This window comes from Sinohyriopsis cumingii, chromosome 13 (assembly GCF_028554795.1).
Source record: "Sinohyriopsis cumingii isolate HCF-2022 chromosome 13, ASM2855479v2, whole genome shotgun sequence".
Classification (NCBI taxonomy): domain Eukaryota; kingdom Metazoa; phylum Mollusca; class Bivalvia; order Unionida; family Unionidae; genus Sinohyriopsis; species Sinohyriopsis cumingii.
This window is the reverse complement of record NC_142973.1, coordinates 46444106-46465044: the sequence shown is the minus strand read 5'-3', so window position 1 is coordinate 46465044 and position 20939 is coordinate 46444106. Positions and strand designations below refer to the sequence as shown.

The 20939-nt window shown below is 36.2% G+C and overlaps 1 protein-coding gene across 4 annotated transcripts in view; it reads right to left on the bottom strand.

The window, feature by feature from the left end:
- The window catches only part of LOC149785354 (prolyl 3-hydroxylase 1-like), a 96643-nt gene that overhangs the window by 51809 nt on the left and 23895 nt on the right, over positions 1–20939 (bottom strand). For all 4 annotated transcript variants that reach the window (XM_089979259.1, XM_089979261.1, XM_089979260.1 and 1 more), the window contains exons 5-10: positions 19655–19788; positions 17177–17284; positions 13729–13923; positions 5427–5483; positions 2768–2921; positions 396–480 (exon numbers count right to left, since the gene is read on the bottom strand). In XM_089979259.1, coding sequence (XP_089835385.1) covers positions 396–480; positions 2768–2921; positions 5427–5483; positions 13729–13923; positions 17177–17284; positions 19655–19788 — 733 coding nt within the window. The remainder of the gene's footprint in view (positions 1–395; positions 481–2767; positions 2922–5426; positions 5484–13728; positions 13924–17176; positions 17285–19654; positions 19789–20939) is intronic.

The following is a 20939-nucleotide window of genomic DNA, read 5'->3' as shown; positions in this document are numbered from 1 at the left end:
TTAACTCTTTCAATCAACAATTTTCAATTATGTTTTGAGTCTGATTTATCCTGTCTGAAAACAGTGTACCCAGCAATTAAATTTTATGCATATAAAGTCACATTTGAGAGTAATTTGCACCCACATATTTCTAACATTGTTGTGCCTCAGCTTAAACTTCATTAAAGAAACCAAGGTAAATACTAATTTAATAGGTAAATATTTCCATTTCATTTTTTTCGTTTTTATCTAACAGTTTTTAAAAAAAAAATGGATTAAACACAATGATGCTTAATTTTTATAAGTCTAGAATATCACATCTTCACATTTCTGACCATTTCTATTTGTTGTCACTATTAAACTTCATGAATAAGAGCATAATTATAAATAAAGACATGTAAATGTGATGACCTTACATGTATTCTTGATCAGATAAACGTGAAAAGGTGTTGATGCAGCCTCCATCTTCCTGAGGAATACAATCTTCATGCTGCTTTTTCTCTGAAATATGAAAATGCTGATGCAACCATACAACATTTATTTACAATATTTCATCAAGTTTTACTAAAGAATATACAGTTTGTTCATTCAATTCATTTAGGAGACAACAAATACTTAACTTTAAAACTCGTCAAAAGCCAGAATGGCTTCCTGCATCATGTCATAGATAACTGCAGGAGATCTTATTAAATCTTTGGTGGTTTTGATAACAAAATGAAAATTTTGGAGAAAATTATTCATCTATTATAACCATATAAAGTACAAATAATGACTTTGATGTATTAGACCATCATGGGTCTATGACGTTCCATATTCATGACTTTTCTTTTCAAGATTAAGCTTTCCATGCCTTCCAAATCGTTGTTGACTAATGATCTTCATCCTTAACCATTTAATCTTAATTAATCTCTTCAATGTTACATGTTCAACTCATGCAACTAATCTTATGATATCAAGTGAGACTTAAATGGGAAAGTTCTGTTTCAAACTGCTTTACACAACAAACTAACACCAGACAGTTTAATAGATGGACAGGCAGACAATGTTAGAAAAAGTATAAGAAAAAATTAGTTCTTTAAATTGCAACATAATATTAATACATGCATGACTTGTCATTGTCGTAATACCTACTAGACTAAACAGTGTAACAATACATGCTGGTCTATACTCTGTAGGTTTGATACTGTAGTAATACATGCTAGACTTGACTGTAGAAGTACATCACAGACTAAATGTTGCAACAATATATGCTAGACTAGACAATTTAGTAATACATGCTAGACTTGATACTGTAGTAATACATGCTAGACTTAATGCTGTAGTAATACATGCTAGACTTGATGCTGTAGTAATACATGCTAGACTTGATACTGTAGTAATACATGCTAGACATGATAATGTAGTAATACATGCTAGACTTGACACTGTAGTAATACATGCTAGACTTGACACTGCAGTAATACATGCTAGACTTGATACTGTAGTAATACCTGCTAGACTTGACACTGTAGTAATACATGCTAGACTTGATACTGTAGTAATACCTGCTAGACTTGACACTGTAGTAATACATGCTAGACTTGATACTGTAGTAATACATGCTAGACATGATAATGTAGTAATACATGCTAGACTTGACACTGTAGTAATACATGCTAGACTTGACACTGCAGTAATACATGCTAGACTTGATACTGTAGTAATACCTGCTAGACTTGATACTGTAGTAATACATGCTAGACTTGATACTGTAGTAATACATGCTTGACATGATAATGTAGTAATACATGCTAGACTTGACACTGTAGTAATACATGCTAGACTTGACACTGTAGAAATACATCATAGACTAAAGACTGCAACAATATATGCTAGACTAGACATTTAGTGATACATGGTAAATGATACACAATAGTGATACATGCTAGACTACATCATAGACTAGACATTGTAGTAATACATGCTAGACTAGACACTAGTAATATATGCTAGACTAGACAATTCAGTAATACATGCTAGACTAGACAATTTAGTAATACATGGTAGATAATATGCTATAGTGATACATGCTAGACTTGACACTAGAAATACATCATAGACTAGACATTGTTGTAATACATGCTAGACTAGACATTAGCAACATATGCTAGACTAGACAATTTAGTAATACATGGTAGATGATACATGCTAGACTTGACACTGTAGAAATATATCATAGACTAGACACTGTAGTAATACATGCTAGACTAGACACTAGCAATATATGCTAGACTAGACAATTTAGTAATACATGGTAGATGATATGCTATAGTGATACATGCTAGACTTGACACTGTAGAAATATATCATAGACTAGACACTGTAGTAATACATGCTAGACTAGACACTAGCAATATATGCTAGACTAGACAATTTAGCAATACATGGTAGATGATAAACTATAGTGATACATGCTAGACTTGACAATGCAGTAATACATACTAGACTAGATACTGTAGAAACATGCTAGACTTGACACTGTATAAATCTATTTATTAATAATCTCATTTCCATTGGGGACTTTTGAACATTTTTTATGATTTCTGCAAAATTGCTTATTGATGACCAAGTAATTTATGAATATGCATGATTCTGTTATGTTCATTTACTGTCATCTACTGTTGCAATATGTACTGCAATTGCAGCCAGGATGTAATGTTTACTTCCCTTGTAAAAAAACATTTTGGAATTTTGACAATGCAACTGTTTTTAACATTCAACAGAAAGAAGACCTCAAAAATGTTCCTACCCCCTTCACCATCTCCTTCTCTGCAAACAATCTTGGCCTGCTTGACGAAGAGTCCAGGAGAGCTGAAGTAGGCAGAGACGTAGAGCCGGACCACTTCTATGACTCGCAACAGTAGGCGTAGGGATATCTCATACTCGTGCTCCTCAGCTACAACCTGAAAGTAGTCCCATTATCTGTATAATATAATCAGGACATATATAAGCCAATGGAAAGTTTACAGACTTCCCATTTTTAAAATATATTCTCATTCTGGCAAATAATACAATACAAATGGTGAATGAATAACGTTAGAAATCAACTGGTCAAGTGACATTTTAAATAAAAGACCCTAGAAGGGACTGATGCTGGACAGGGTGATAAGAATCTCCAAGAATTTAAGATAAGACCATTTTTTCCATTTTACTACAGAATGCTGAAACCACCTCTGATATTCTTCAGCCATCAGAAGATTTTCAAATTAGCTCCTGTAATGGACATTTTGGGTGTTAGATTGCCAGCATTTTCATTTGGAACAAAGCAAACACTGCTAGAAGTTTGTTGATGAAAGGCCCATGTCAATATGACCAGGCATTCAGGAACAGTAGCAACAGCATGATTTTCAAGACAGCTGTTGGGTTAGCCATATTGGATGTACCATTGGCACCATTTTTATTCAGTACCAACCAGGTATCATAAGAAGTCTACTGGTGAAAACCCCATGTTAATATAGGCATCCATATTTGGATGAGAAATGATAACAAGATTTTCAAGATGGCCACCATGTTGATCCTATTGTGGGTCAATTTCCATCATTTTTATTCAAGACCAATTAGATACAGTAAAGAATCTTCTGATGAAAACCCCATGACAAAATAACATTCCATTAAAAAGGAGCAATAACAAGATCTTCACGATGGCCATCACAGTGTCCATATTGGACATCAGATCATCTCCATCTTAATTTCGGGCAAACAAGACATTATAAGAAGTCTTCTGGTCAAAATCCCATGTTGATATAACCTTCTGTTTTAAAGGAGTAACAATAACAAGATTTGCAAGATGTCTGCCATGGTGGTCATACTGGATATCAGATGGACACCATTTCCAATTTAGGGTTAACCAGACAACATAAGACCACTTCATGTGAAAGCACAATATGTTGAAATGACCAGCCATCTAGGAAAAATAGTGATTTTCTAGATGGCTATTGTGGTGTCCATCTTGGCGGTTAGATTAGCAGCATTTTCATGTAAAACCATGTAAACCATGCCGATATCATTTATTCAGGAGGAGCAGTGATAAAAAGATTTCCAAGTCTGTCACTGTAGTGACCATATTAGACATCTCAGCAGCACCAGTTTTGTTTAGGACCCACCAGACAATGTACAAAGTCTTCAGGTGAAAACCCTACATCAAGATGGCTTTTCTTCAGTAGGAGTAGCAATAATGGGATTTTCAAGATCACGACTGTTGCAGCCATACCAGGTATCAGACAGACACCAGATTGATTTTAGGACCAATAAGACATCATAAGAAGTCATTCTGTGAAAACCCCATGATGCTATAACCATCCATTCAGGAGATGTAGTGATAAAATGATTTTCATGATGGCCACTGTGGTGGTCATATTAGAGGTCAGATCAGCACCATTTTAATTTAGAACCAGCTAGATATTATAAGAAGTCTACTGGTGAAAAGCCCGTGTCAATATGACTTTCCAATCATCAGGAGTTACAATAACAAGATTTTCAAGACAGCCATGGTAACAATATTTGATGTCAGATAGCACCATTACATTTACCTCCAACTATAGCAAGCAAAGAAAATCTACAAAGAGTAATTTTTGTACCTCACATCAAAATTAGATAATGATTAACTTGACTACTCTTCACTAAAGATACCCCATTGCACTGTTGTACAATGATGCTAAATGCTGGAGGAATATTGCCAAAGCAGAGGCTAACATACTTACAAAACCATGCCCAGTTTGTTTAAACCCTCAACCAAAACTTCCTTCATTTCTAAAAATACTGATTATTAACAAGATGTTAAGTTTCCATTCACAAACAAACAAAAAAAGTTTTCATTTGTTCCCACTAACATACAAAAAAAGAGTTGGGGTATAATTTATCAGACTAGTTTACACAGTATCTCAAAGCTGACCTAAACACAAAAATCACCTGAAAGATGGTGTAGGTTGGTGTTTTATATCACAGCAACACAAGTAGGTTATAGGTTGCCAAGGCAACTCAAGCAAAGTACCTTGCCCTTGGGTACACTACAAGAGCTGACCAATGCTGATTCAGTGGTAGGATTCTAATCTGCACCATTTCAGTCACAAGTCTGGCATGATAACTTCTCAGTTACCATGGATCCTGTGTCTATTAGTTACTATGTCTATTAGTTACCTCATCTGACATGAAAGATGGTACATTTCTACATCCTTCAGCCCACAGAAGGTATGTGGATAATTAGACTGGCATACAAGGGTATTACTTTATGCCTTGCCAAATGATTTGTGGCATGGAGTACCATTGGGTAATACTGAAAAATCTGTGTGGAGCATCATTACTAGGGATTAAAAACAATGTCCAACAATTTATTTCAGTTTGATCTTGATTTGGGAAGAAACACAGCTTTAAAAGCATACCAGTTTCTAAGCATATGCTTAAATACACACCTGCATTGCTTCTGGAATGGTAATCTGTCTCACACCTGTACTGTCTGGCTTCTTTTTCTGAAGGAAAAAAGTAAACTACAATCAACTCTTATTACATTAAACAAAATAGCTTACAGAAGTTTTGGCATGTTAACAAACCTGCTAATTTAAATTAGTTACATTCAAAGTCTTATTGTTGTCAGACCTGAATCTGAAGATAAGAAAAATGAGTCAGAAACAAGAGGCCCAAGTAGGTTAGATGCATCTCACCTGAATGACATTGCTTAACAATCAAATGGAAAAGCAGTTTGCAAAGAAATCAGGGTCAGCAAGATGTTTCCTACAGAAATTCCTTCTATTGCTGTTGATTTTGCATATGGCATGAAAACACCAGTTTCAGGTTTTCACCAGTTTTTATTCTTCATCCCCATCTAATGGCACGTCAGCATCCTTTGTCAAATATTGACAAAGGATGCTGATTTGCCATTAGATTTCCTTGCTGCTCAAAATACCTGATCAGGTCTGCCAAGTGAGAGTACTTCTCAGTGACCAGGCCTTATGAAAATTTACAGGTGATAGATAGCCCGTCCATTAGCCCTTGACAGTAGAAACTGAGCATTTGTTTCTCCTGAAAAAGGAAGAGGTTGTACATGCAGTGGGACAGCTAGGATTAACACACTTTTTATTGCACCAATCACAAAAGATAGTCTACTTGGAATCATAGATCTCAGATGTAGGTTATCTCCTGGGCCGAATGATGTAACTGGCACATTTCTTTAAAACCTTGTATTTGCAGTGAGATTGTTTGAGATGGGGAAAAAACATGATGGTATAGAATCTGCTGTGACAGAAGATCCTTCCTCTGGGAAATTGTCCAGGGTGGTCCACCAGAAGATCATTGAACCATTGATTGCTGGGCCACAGAGGGGTTATCAAAATAAGCTGAGCAGCAGAGTTCCTAACTTTATGAAGAACCTCTGAGATCATCCTGAAGGGTGGGAAGGCACATGATCCCACTTCAGGGTAAAGGATCCAATGTTAGAAATGAAATGCAGACCATTGTTGTTGGTCCTTCAAGTCCTGAGAAGCAATGGAGATGATGAACTCTTTTAAGAAAGTCACTGTCAAAAGACATTCATCCTTCAGCAGGTTGAAGTAGACTGCTGAAAATAGGTCTGAATACAAGATTATGGTTCCTAATAACCTAGCCTTTGTTCTAAGGTTTCCAGTGTTTTTGACTAGAGGTAAACACAGATCCCCATGGAAATAACCACTTGTTCTGCTTTAGCATCCAAAGTGGGAGGTTTAGTGAGCTAGGAAGGGGTATGAACCTTATAGCTTGATGCAATGACCAAAGGTCTCAAAGCCAAGGAGAGGACAGACCACCTCTAATGTTGTCTAGCAAAGACTTGGCCTTTATTAACCCTACGGGAGGTAATTTAATTTCACTAAGTGAGGAAGGAACAAGAGATCTGTTTGAGAATTAGACACAGAAAGTTTCTCCAAACTATAAAGAATTTTTGAGTCATCACAGCCGGAAGCCAACTGTCAATCTCCTGTAGGATAAAACGACAGTCTGAAGAGAGGGGGATTCTCAACCCGATCCCTATACTCATATTGTAGGAGTTCCAATGACCATGACTCATTCACAGTTGTTGACCAGTCAAGCAACTCATATCTGTAGGAAGACCTTTACCCAGCTTTCAACCGATTGCTCCACTTTTGATCTTAGCAGTTATCCCACTGCTGACAATGAGCCCCCAGAGACTAAAAAAGGTGCTGCTCCCCCCCACACACACTTATGGTGGGGGGGGGCATGATTCACTTTCAGCCTGCATCATGATGTGGGAAAGCAGAGGTTGCTGCTCATCCACCTTGGTGGAGGGTGCAACTTGCTCTCTGCCCTAAAAGAATGGAAAGGGTGCTGTTCTTCCCTAACAGAAGGGTGGACTCACTCTCTACCCATTTATTAACTGGATTGGGAGGGTGCCCTCTAACCCTAGGAGTCTCCAAGGAGACTTTGGTAATCCTTCTCTGACACTCAAAAAAAACCCAAAATTCTGAGGAAGATGAGAAAGAAAATTTCTTCCTTCCTTTATAAGTATGTCTATGTTCATCAATGTCCCTGAGATCATCCAACCATAGGACAACCATGTATTATCTCACGGCATGTACAAGATAAGTACAAGATAAATAAGTGGGGGGGGGTTCCAGGGTGCTTTCCTGTGTCCATACCAACCCACACCCTGCTTAGGCACTGCTACAAAAGAATGCTGATAGAAATTTATTTGAAAAATATGATGCAAGTATATGTAGAAAAAACATGAACTTGGTCTATGATGGACAGAATAACTGCAAGAATGCACCTTTCCAAGGTGCTGCCTCAGAGAATTAAAACATTTTAATTCAAAATGGTATGCAATGCAAAGTGGAATACTGAAGATATTTAAAAGATACTGAAGTCAATCAGGCTTTATCGAAAGCTGGGGTCAACCAAATTAGCAACCTGCCAAAAAACAGTAAGAATGCTAATAAAAAGGAATAGCAAGGAAAACTATCCAATACTAATTTTGCAAATGAACCAGTGTTCAATAACCAAAGGTAACACAGTATAAAAAGAAAAACTGGTGTGTAACCCACTTTTTGTGTTATAAAAATAGCACACTTCAAACTGAATGAATATGAGTTATCACTTTTATTGGTTACTTGTACTGTAATAAACAATAAAATGAATTAAAATGCATCTGTATACCCAATTAGGCAAGAATAGGGATGTTTTAATTAAATACCAAATTAAGCTAGAAAATAATTCTCAACAAAATTAGTATGCTAATATATGACAAAAATGATGCAAATAAAGAATAAATCAAATCACTACACTATGGCACAAAGTGAAGACAATTCTCCCATGATGTAAACAAAGCAGCCATAATGTCAGCATTAAGAAAATGAATGAAAAACAGCACACATGGTCAAAGTATCTGTGGATTGAACCAGGGACAGTCTAGAATTCTGGAACCTTCCAGTTCACCCTATCGAAGGACAAATTCCCATCATGCAGTTGGGGAATTTTCCATCCGGAAAAGAGCTAGTAACATAGTAGCAACAGCAGAGTTGCTTATACAATTTTATCTGAATGGGGTAGCACCCAACTTGTCACCTAAAAAGGGGGGGAGGGGTTAGAAAAAAAGCAGGAGGAGGAAATAGCCATTGTTCAAAATTTACCTAATACTTCCCAATCTATCTCTCTTTCTTCCAGCTCCACTTTGTTATAGCCCTATTGAAATCAAAATCTTTAAAAGATGCCGTCTCTAGTTGTATAAGCATTAATCTGTTCATTGTTTCTGAGCTTAATGTGCTCTTTACCTGTATTATGAAAATTGTTCCATGCTTAAAATTCCTTTTCAGTCTGCTGTCTGAAGGGCATATGCAAAGCCAGCTTGAAAAAGTCGGAAAATGGTTCTTTATGGTTGTTATAAAAACAATTCCACAGCTCATTAGGTGAAGTCTTTTAGATACTTCTACTCTAAAAGAAAAATTTTCAGTAACATAAGTTCTGCCCCAGTTTCACTTTCTTAAATCAATGCTTTGCTGACCATTAAAACAGGTTTTTTTTATATGTTCCTTAATGCTGCATTATAATTTAAGTCCATCAATGCCACAGTGTCCTTTTTAAGAGAGAGATATTTTGATGAAATGAATAACTTTAATTTCTAATTTCATTCTATATTCTTATTTATTAATTTGATCTTAACCCTTACAGAATATAGATTTGTAGCACAAGATCCAGCAAGGATAAATTGCCAAGAAAAGAAATGAAAACTGCACTCTACTGTTAAACTGTCTATATTTTAATTAGGCTTCGTATTCTGCCTTTTCTGCAGTTCATTTCAACATACCACTAAAAGAGGAGTTGACCATCGCGCCATCTATTTTTGTCCATCCAGTATTACATCAGATTCTAATTCAACCTAATTTTTTAGTTCAAAATCAGTCACTGTTATCTCCATTAACACATTTCCAGCTCCAATAATCTGATATAAGTTTATAACTTTTAAAATTATTGTCATCATCATTATCATCAGCCATTATTTGAAAAATGAAATAGTCATTTGAAGATAAAACTTTAGGAATCAGCCATTTTGGCTGTTCTAGGTAGCCCACATTTTAAACAAAAATGTGTAAAAATTCCTTTAAACAAGGTCTGAACTATGACAGAATGCTTGTTCCAGGGCTCAATATGCCAATCAAATTTAGTTTAACAGCCATTAATGTCAAGCCAAAGAACCCAGATGTGTAGATAGTTGCGTACCTGAAAAAGACATATGATGACAAGAGTTACAATACCTCTAAAGGAGGCAAGATTTTATGTCACAAGATGCACTTTAGAGGTTAACACTTAAACAAAAATTGTATAATGTGCAGGGTACATTTTCAAATGCGTGACTTTAAACTAATTGCGTTGAGTTTTCTCACATCACTGCTCTCCCAGTGTGCTAACCTGTAAAAGATTTGCACAATTTGCACATTCAGGCACCCTGGCAGCATCTCTGCAACATGTTTTTGCTGATATTAAAATGAGAATTTCTTACTTGAAATAAAGGACAATCATGAATTATTTCACAAAATATAGGAAAATTATATGACACAAAGTGAATATTTTTCCAGTGCAATAAAGCACTCATACAGAAAACAACCAGCACAAGATGACACATTTCTCCTCCCATTGCATCTGTCCATCATGCACCGCATATACTACAACAACATGCATTTGAGTATTTTACATAAAGTATACCTAATGGATTTTCAAATTTTCTAAATTGTCAGGTTATACAAATGAAACATATAGCTGGCATAGCCAAATAAATAAAACTTTAAAAGTTTCTAAAATTTTAGTTTTGGGTGATAAAACTAATTTCAAAGGCATAATACTTACCTGCTATTATTACATTACTTTCCTGGCACTAGTCCCCAGTCAAAGATGGATTCCTTTAGAACAGAAACCAATATGATCCCAGTCTGATGCCTTTGCTATTTCCATCATTCAGAATATTGTATTTTGATTTAGAAGGAGACTGAAAGGACACTAGAGAGGGGATGGGGTAGGGATATTTAATATTAACAGCTAGCAAGTATTAAATAATAAATATTAGTTTTAGCCAAAAAACTATGAATAATGGTAGTACTGTTGTAGTGCCTGACCTCATCCAACCCATGACTGCAAAAAGCCAGCATTTCTTGGTTTCTGATATGAAGGGAAGATTCTACCCATGATTACATTACCTTCAACTACAACACTGCTGACTTTCCAGCCCAGTGGGAGGCTGATGGTGAAATGATTAGCTGTCAGAGTGAACCTACCATCTACTGACAGTTAGATGCGCTACTGCAGACTGGAAGATGGCTTGATAACTTGCAGGTCTGACATGTATGCTGCAATATCAAACAAAGGCAGAATGAAGAGAATGTTGAGTGAGACCACCAGAAATGAAAAAAAAAATGAAATCACCAGAAAACAATGATTAAGAAACAATTCAAGTTGCATTAACAGCCCAAATCCTGATGTACTTCAATTCTCATGAAAGAAAGATCTCTCTATATGAGACTGATCAGCTTCTATGACAGAATAATCCACCACCAGATGATGACCGCTGATTTATAAGAGTAACCTTTTGTGAGAAAGATTTTTTAAAAGCAATGACTTCAACCAATTTTTTTTCCAATTTGATTTATGCAAACTGAAACATAAGGCTTGAACCTTTAAAAGAAATATATCATGATCATCCCCAGAAATAATGAGAACAAGAAGAGGGATTTTCAATTGGTTCTGGAGCTTTGAATGGTAATTAATTCTGGGCCAGAACGCCCAGCTGGTGACAAGAAACCAAACTGCTGTTGCCAATGTATTGTAAGAAACCCTTTTCCAGCTACAAGGCATGAATTTCACTCCTCTTCACTAATGAAAGGATGGAAAAAAAGAATGTTTTATGGGTACGGTTCTCAAGGTAGTCTCAGTCCAAAATTAATAAAAGGTTTCTAAACCAATTACAGAATACTCTCCACTTGACATAATAATCCTTGTAAGTCACCTAACTTCTAGCCTGGGCAATTTATGGACAAGCTTTAAAGTATGTGACAACTAACATGTCCATAGTGATCATCACACAATTATGTCTTATGCACTTGACTCGCCCCTGTTGTATTAGAAAAACAGCCTGTATTTCTAGGTTGCTGATATGAAGGGAAGATTCTTCCCATGACTCCAATACCTGCAGGACTAACTACTCTAGTTTGAGGTGAGCACCTCAGCATGAATTGAAGATGTTGGTATTTAGAAAGAAATGAGGTTCTACGGTGTGTACTAAAATTTTGGTCAGAAACTGGTCCTGATTTAGTCACCAACCCAGATGATAACAAAATTTATATCTCCAGTTTGCTAGTAGCAGGAACTGGAGAGACCCCATCCTGTAAATGAAGGACAAGAAGAGGTTTTAAAAAGTTCTGTCAGTTCTGCTGAACCTGTGCTTAAATCACTTGAGCAAAGAAACCACAGACCCCGCTTTTCTCTTTCTCACTCATTCAAGAACAAAACTGATAATCCCCTCTTAATATGGAACTGATAATCCCCTCTTAATATTGGAGAAGAGTGGCTGCCTTGTCATTTTCTTTGACAATGAAGCTGGAGAAGGGGAACCATGGGAAAGTCATCCTTGCTGCCATGGGGATAAAGGAAGACACTGAGACTCACCACTGGGTGCTGGGAGTCCCCAATTGCCATAAGGATTAAATGGGAACACAGGAAAAGGAAAGCAAGGATTCAATCCCTTTCTTTAGACATGTGATAAAGCCCAGTACTGTCAGATAACCAGAGACCTGTGCTTAAATCCAATGCCTGGTGACAGACACCTGGTGGCCAGTACTTCTTGCCCTGTCCAGTGTCCAGTACTGTTATCAAGTCAATGGCCAATGACTAGTCAAGAATGAAGACTTGCTCAAGTAGTTTCTATCCAGGGAACACTAAACTCCAATGAAAGAGATGCCTTTGACTTATGTGCAGATCTATCCAAAACAGAAAATGACCATGCTTTGCTTTTGGCAAAAAGGCAGGCTCACACATGATGTTGTTGACGTCTTACACCAAGAATAGCCACTGATACCACTCAAATAGCAGGTGACATCGTCATTACACCAGTACATGTCAATGAACACTCCTTTTATGGTTGGCAGCTTCTTTACACTGGGAAGTGCCCTTGGTTTCTCGCTAATTTGAGCTGATGACTTAACACTTGGGAGTGTAAATGATCCCTCTTTTAACATAGCTGGTGATTTCTTTACACCAGGAACTGCTACTGATTCCCTGTGTTAGGGTAATAATACCTACCCTACCACAGCTTACCAATGAGGAAAAAGAAGAGGACTGCTTCACTTGCATGTTCACAAGGACCTTCAAATATAGCATTAAAAAGGGACACAGATAAATGCAAAATATTCAAGGACTGCAAAGAAAATATCAAATGCAACACAAAAATGTATACGAATGGCAGGATCTATTTTCGAAATGATAGAAATAATGTAAGCATTAGACTGGACTCATGTTTCTTTTCTTTCAAGACCACCATTTACTAATTTGAGGAAATTCACCTTAGATGACGTGCTGCATTAAAAGTGAAAGCCATGTAATATTATTAAGAATGTATTACAGCTATTAAATACTGGAAACTTAGGACAGTTTTCTAAATTAAAAGACTAATGAATAAGATCATATATTTCTTATAGAAATTATAGAATGAATATGATCCATGTAATCAATTAACTGATCCCTTCACTGAAAATGACCAATGACTGACAGACTCAATTAATAAGAACTGACTATTTGTGAGCAAAGGTTTATCACTATGGGTGTACAGTAACTTGTTTTGCTCTAAGTTAGTTTATGAGTAATCTGGTCTGTTTTGGAGTTGGTTTTATCTTTACATTATTTACTTTGGTCTGTTTTGGAGTTGGTTTTATCTTTACATTATTTACTTTGGTCTATTGTGGAGTTGGTTTTATCTTTACATTATTTACTTTGGTCTGTTTTGGAGTTGGTTTTATCTTTACATTATTTACTTTGGTCTATTTTGGAGTTGGTTTTATCTTTACATTATTTACTTTGGTCTATTTTGGAGTTGGTTTTATCTTTACATTATTTACTTTGGTCTGTTTTGGAGTTGGTTTTATCTTTACATTATTTACTTTGGTCTGTTCTGGAGTTGGTTTTATCTTTACATTATTTACTTTGGTCTGTTTTGGAGTTGGTTTTATCTTTGCATTATTTACTTACTCTGATGAGGTCTGATATAATATAACAATGATCTTCATGGAAGAAACCATCAGCTGCAAGGCGTGATGAACCATTCAATTCAGCTGCTTCAGCAACTATTGTGACACCCATTTTTTCTGTGTATTCCATGAATGGTTGGTAGTTTGAATGTGGATTATTAGTCTCCTTCAATGGTGGTTTTTTCTCAGTCCAAGCCTGCAAATAATCCAACCATGGTGTATGCAAATTTAGTTAGTATAAAATTAGGAAAGGTACGAGATGAAAAAGACACAAGAATTAATTATGTTAAAAAATATCATAAGCAAGAAAGTTAAATGCCTTTTTAAAAACTTATCTTAGTTTCATTCAAAATTTGCTAAGAAATACTAAAAAATTGGAAAATATTTGTTGCCTGCTTTTTATGGTCAGTAAAGTTTCTAGAGGGCTATTCCCAACAAGTAATGTTAACAGCATATTATATTAATGGACCATGTTTAATAGTGCTCTATGCAGATAACTAAGAGTTTTGTGAAGAAACCACTCGTTTTTAGTTACTATAACCTTGACCTTTGACAAATGGTTTCTTACTTACCCAATGTGTAAACTATCCATCAAGTTTGGTCCAAGTCCTTAATGTAGGAATACTTTATTGAAAAGAAACCATTTCCTTGTTTCAGGCAGAGTAATCTTGACCTCTAACATTATGACCCCAAGATTAACAGACTTTCTTTATCTTAAGTCATCCACAAAGTTTTGTCTATATATGTGATGTAGAATCAATATTAATGTGTGGAAGTCATTTGTCTTCTTTCAATCAGTGACCTTGACCTTTAATCTTTTGACCCAAGTGCAAGCTTTCCACAAAGTTTGGTAACTACAAATGGTGATAAACTTGAGCTATTTTGCAAAAAGTACATTTTTTTTCTAAACAATGTTTCTCCAAGAATACACACATGATCACCTCAACCTAAGATATAAGGTCTGCTACCTTTCTGAATCCAGCAATCCTGGAAAGACAAAAATGTGTCTTTCTTATCTATACAACTTATAGACATGGGAAGAATCTCTTACCTGTTACCTCCCCTTGTCACCACTAGTTGTCAACCACATGTTTATCAGCAAATGCAGAGTGATACATCAATGATGCTTGCAATTGTGGGGAGGTGTGGGAGGGTTCAAAAGTAATGTGATTGGGTATGTATGAATTTACTAAAAATATAATAATATAACAACCAGTGGTCATGTACTGTGTGACAACACTCTGATGAGGAGAAAAGAGTGACATTTCCTTGATATGGAAAACCAACTTGGGTGAATCCAGCAAAAGCGCTAAACTCACACCTGTGTTGTGCTGACCTTAAATGGGTCCGGTAGTCATCTGGGCCACAACCACAGGAACCACCAGAGTGAATTCTCATCTCTGTGATAAATAGATCTCAGAAATAAAAGCTGGAGAAGGCTGACTGTGCATGCATGCTTATGAGTTATATCGAATGCAGTGTTGTAATTAAATGTGAAACTCACCAAGATGGCTCGAACCTCATAAACAGAATCTTCAAGAGGTGTGTCCGGTATGATGACTCTTCTGAATATGATGAACATATTACACACTTCAACAATAATGCCAGGGGTTAAGGAGTTATATCCCCTTTTCATGCTTTAACTAGATGGAATGATGACAAGACCCATGGTTCTACTTTGTCCATTTCAAGCAGTTCTTGAAAACATGTACAAGGATTTTCACCACTACTTCTCGGGAAATGTCAATGGAGGATGACGAGTGAATGACTACTTTTTGATTGTCTACATAACCAGCTCTTAGCTATGAAATCTGGTTATTTCATTATGACCATGGAACCATTCAATCTGAACTGACAATAATTCAGGTCCATTGAAACAGCATGCTGCTCACTCCCCCTGCATAATGAGGCAAGAGATATCAGAAAGAATGTCTTCCATGATCGCAACTTCAATGAGGCTGGGGCTAAAGGCCAAATCTTACCAAGTATAACCAAGTCAAAAACCATCAAAGATTCTAAGGCGAGCTATTTCAGGTCAACGTTATCCAGTAAGTCTTAAAAGACTTTGTTATGCCCTATATTTGTAACAGAAGCTGATTTTTCTTCTCAAAGAGCCAGAGAAAGAAGTTAGCCAGCTGAGATATCACAGCATTCAATAGGATGATTTTGTTTCTGCATCAGCCCTGAAAACATGCTACTTCTCCCCACAGGACCTTCTTGACATTATGACTAGTGATAACACACTTGTGCTAACTGATGTATGTACATCGGAGAACAGATCATCCCATAAGCTCTTCCAGTCTATGACTTGTAAAGCTAAAACTGATCATTTTAAAACTTTTAATACAATTTTACATATTTTCAGTGACAAACACTTGAGCCTTACAATGGCCCTCTGTGCACCCACAGCAGTGTCCAAATGGCGCTGTAGTTCAGTGTTGGGTGACTGCTATCAACAAGTGACCAAACCAATCCCCACAAGTTTGCTATTCATTACTGGATTAAAGTAATCACAGACCATATTAACAAATCTCTGGGTCAACCCATAAAGAAAAAAGACTTGTTAATATCTGTCTTTTGACAGTACACCAATAAATGGTAGCAGTTTCTTTCATCTTCATCTTCAGGCTCTACAGCTCACTCACACATCTCACTTCAACTTGCATCTGTTCAAGTCTCAACTCAACCAACATGGGTATGTATGAAAGCTTGTCAATAGCTTTCTCTAGGTCACTGGTTGCTCCCCAGTTCTTCCCCAACTAAATATAACTGGCTGCCATGCATAGATTATCATGTGCTGACAAATGGTGTTGAACCCACAACAACATCTTCAGCTTGTCACAATCAATGTCAATGATCTAGTATTATGCTATCTCAAAGGACTGTTGAAGAAATGGGTACTCGTGGTAGAGCATACGACAATTGCTTCTGGTGGCTAACTTTAGATAAATGAATATGGTAAGTTAAATAATTAAACCAAACACAATTCTTGTTTTATATTATAATAGCCTGTGGGGAAATTGCTAAACTAAAAGAATCACACATGGAAAGTTTAGTTTCCTGACTATTTAGACACAGGATTAATAATATCAGATTAATGATAACAATAATGATGCAAGATTAATGATACCTGTAATGATGTACACTTAATGATACCTGTAATGATGTACGATTAATGATACCTGTAATGATGTACGCTTAATGATACCTGTAATGATGTAAGCTCAGATAAAATATAAAATATGGCGAAGTTTCTCATGACCATCTACTAAAAGCTGATTGACAACAAGACACCATGAAAGTAAATTGTTAAGGTCAACAAGACACAGTGAAAAAAGTTGTTTATTTATCTGTTATTTACACTCTCAAATAGATTAACTATGTGTAAACATTCGTACAAGACTTTCCATTAACAGGACTGATTACCTGGAACATGAACACTGACTTACTTTGCTGGTCTCATCCACTAGCTTGTCAGATGACAGGGCATATTCAGTCTTTACATAGTCTATAATTTCAATGAAAATCTTCCTTCTTTCATAATACTGTTTGGCTTCCTGAAACCATAAAAAAGGATAATACAGGGATGAACATTAGTAGCTGTCCAATTGCATCTGGCATCTAAAACTTGAATCAAGACCAGAGCTGAAACAAATATCCAAAGTTTATGAAGGTACAGTCAAATGATCAAATAGTGCCAGGTGTATTAAGGTACAGTCAAATGATCAAACAGTGCCAGGTTTATGAAGGTACAGTTAAATGATCAAATAAGGCCAGGTGTATTAAGGTACAGTCAAATAATCAAACAGTACAAAGTTTATTAAAGCATAATAAAATGATCAGACAGTGCAAAGCATTAGGAGATGCATTATAAGTAACACCTATACCAGCCAGTATGAACTACAATGAATTTATATTTTACAGGATTCATGAAGTCATAATGTCTGAAAATGGATTACATACTGTGCATGACTGTCCATCTCTTTTACTATGGCCATTCATGAAATGTATAATTGATTTTCATGCCTCAAGACTTCATCAATACTTTAAAACATGAAGATCAAGTCTTTAAATCAATCTCGTATGTATCATGCATTTGACGAGTTTAGATTATTTCATACATGCATGGAGATGGCTGGTTTTATCAAGTTTATTAGCGTTAAAATGGTCTTTGTATGTGGCCCATCTGCAGAGGAAGGGAGATGAAGAGGGATGAAGAGGGACTGGTTTAAGTTTCATAAGCATTAAAATGGCCTTAATATGTGGCTCGTCTGCAGAATAAAGAGATGAAGAGGGACTGGTTTCATTATGTTTATTAGCATTAAAATGGCCTTAATATGTGGCCCATCTGCAGAGGAAGGGGGATGAAGAGGGACTGGTTTCATTACGTTCAGTAGCATTAAAATGGCCTGAACATGTGGCCTGTCTGCAGAGGATGGGGGATGAAGAGGGACTGGTTTCTTTACGTTTCATAAGCATTAAAATGGCCTTAATATGTGGCACATCTGCAGAGAAAGTGGGATGAAGAGGGACTGGTTTCATTATGTTTATTAGCATTAAAATGGCCTTAATATGTGGCCCATCTGCAGAGAAAGTGGGATGAAGAGGGGCTGGTTTCATTATGTTTATTAGCATTAAAATGGCCTTTATATTTGGCCAGTCTGCAGAGAAAGTGGGATGAAGAGGGAATGGTTTCATTACGTTTATTAGCATTAAAATGGCCTTTATATGTGGCCCATCTGCAGAGTAAAGAGATGAAGAGGGACTGGTTTCATTACGTTTATTAGCATCAAAATGGCCTTTATATGTGGCCCATCTGCAGAGGAAGTGGGATGAAGAGGGAATGGTTTCATTACGTGTATTAGCATTAAAATGGCCTTTATATGTGGCCCATCTGCAGAGGAAGTGGGATGAAGAGGGACTGGTTTCATTAAGTTTATTAGCATTAAAATGGCCTTTATATGTGGCCCATCTGCAGAGGAAGTGGGATGAGGAGGGACTGGTTTCATTACGTTTATTAGCATTAAAATGGCCTTTATATGTGGCCCATCTGCAGAGGAAGTGGGATGAAAGGGATTGGTTTCATTAAGTTTATTAGCATTAAAATGGCCTTTATATGTGGCCCATCTGCAGAGGAAGTGGGATGAAGAGGGACTGGTTTCATTAAGTTTATTAGCATTAAAATGGCCTTTAAATGTGGCCAGTCTGCAGAGGAAGTGGGATGAAGAGGGACTGTTTTCATTAAGTTTAGTAGCATTAAAATGGCCTTTATATGTGGCCAGTCTGCAGGGGAAGAGGGATACAGAGGGACTGGTTTCTTTAAGTTTCATAAGCATTAGAATGGCTTTTGTGGGTCAAATTATGTGGCCAGTCCAAAGAGGAAGTGCGATACAGAGGTACTGGTTTAGAGAAGTCTCAGTGTACTGTATCAATGTTCACACTGGTTTTAATTCTACTTTTTTTGCCACGATCAATCTTCAATGAAAATAAAAAGCTTAGAAAATTTTTATAAAAAATATGTTATTCTATAAAAAATAACATTAAAATAGTATCAGCCACAAAGAAGTGTAAAATTATGGTTTAGTTTGGTGTGATGTATTGTGACACATCAACACTCTCAAGGCTATAAAGTGCTGAGGCAAATAAAGTGCCTTCTCCAATGGCACACAACAGTATCAAAATGCTTTAACCACTGAGCCATCTAGAATGAAACTAAAAAAGACTGAAAATTTTGTAAGATGAGGAACAGAAAGTACTACCAAAATTAACATGTACAATAAATAGCATATTTAAAAACGAAAATTCAACAATGGACTCATCATTTAGTCTTCATGAGCACAGTCTGCATTAAGAGAAACCAAACTCTCATGGGCAATGGAAATTGAGCTACGGGTGATAACTGCTGACTAGGGTGTTTAAACTACAACCTCAAATGGTATAAAGTGCCCCTGGTGGAAACCAAACTCCATGTAGTATGCCTTGTTCCTCAACATGTCCTCATCATCAGGTTGGAATAAAAGGAAAGTAGCCACAGCCTGTACAGCTTTGTCTATGTCTTTCACTGAAACACAATAAATATAATGTTTAGCAAAATGGAATATATTTGAGTAATAAAAATCGGCATAGATTTTGTTCAGTAACAATATCATTAACATACAATTTTGGGCTATTGGCAGGAGAAACAATTTAAATTTTGAGGATGGGAACGGAAGTGATTTAAATGACAGCTGCTTGGAGGTCAACTATATGGAATTCTTACATATCAATCAATAATTTCTATTCATTCTTTATATTCAACCATTTTTTTGGTTCATTTGCTTGTGTCAGACATGTATGTTTTTGATGCTGTGAAATCATAAATTTTCTTGCTGGCTTATTATTGGCTGATGTCGTGGTTCAGTCCCTTAATACCTACTAATATAATGTCCATGAATACAGGTTTTATAATTGAGATTTCTATTGTAATGCAGAAATCACCAATTTGTGTCCTCATTAAAATGTCATTCATTACGACTATCAATGTGTGCTTACTTGAGTGATCGCTGTCTAGCTCAAGTTTTTGTTAGTTCTTAAGAAAGCTGCTTTCGATTTACATGACAGTCTAATCTTGTATCACTTTAAATGCACTATAAGATGTTGCGATTTCTTTCCATTGTTGTTGTTTTGGTTTTAATGCTATTTCTCAGCGCAAGATAGGCTTGCTATACAAGGAGGCCAGGATAACTGATGGATAGAGAATGTCAAAATTTCAGGAAATTTCTACCGAGTACATGTACCTGTCGATCCTAATGATCGGTTTATATCTGGATACTTGATGAAAGGGAAATTATATTAACTGTGAACCTGTACTGCTCTGTTTTAGGTTCACACATGCCAACCCCTAAGAGAGGTATAAGTGTAATTATTACTAATATTCGTGGCAAAAAAGTGCAATCTGAGCATAAAAAGTGCAACCTATATATTACATGCCATAATTACAGGAAACTTCTGAAAAACATTCATTTATTTTTGCTACTTACCTGGATTTGCAGTAAAAGTTCTTGTCAAAAATCAGCTAAATCAAATTGAATGTGGATTAGGGTATAGACAGAAATGAAACTGATAAATTATTTATGCATAACACTCACTTTAAATAGTCTACATTGTCTAATGTAACTTTCACAAACAGTCATGAAGTCCTGAAACGATGACTGCTACATTACATCACTGTCA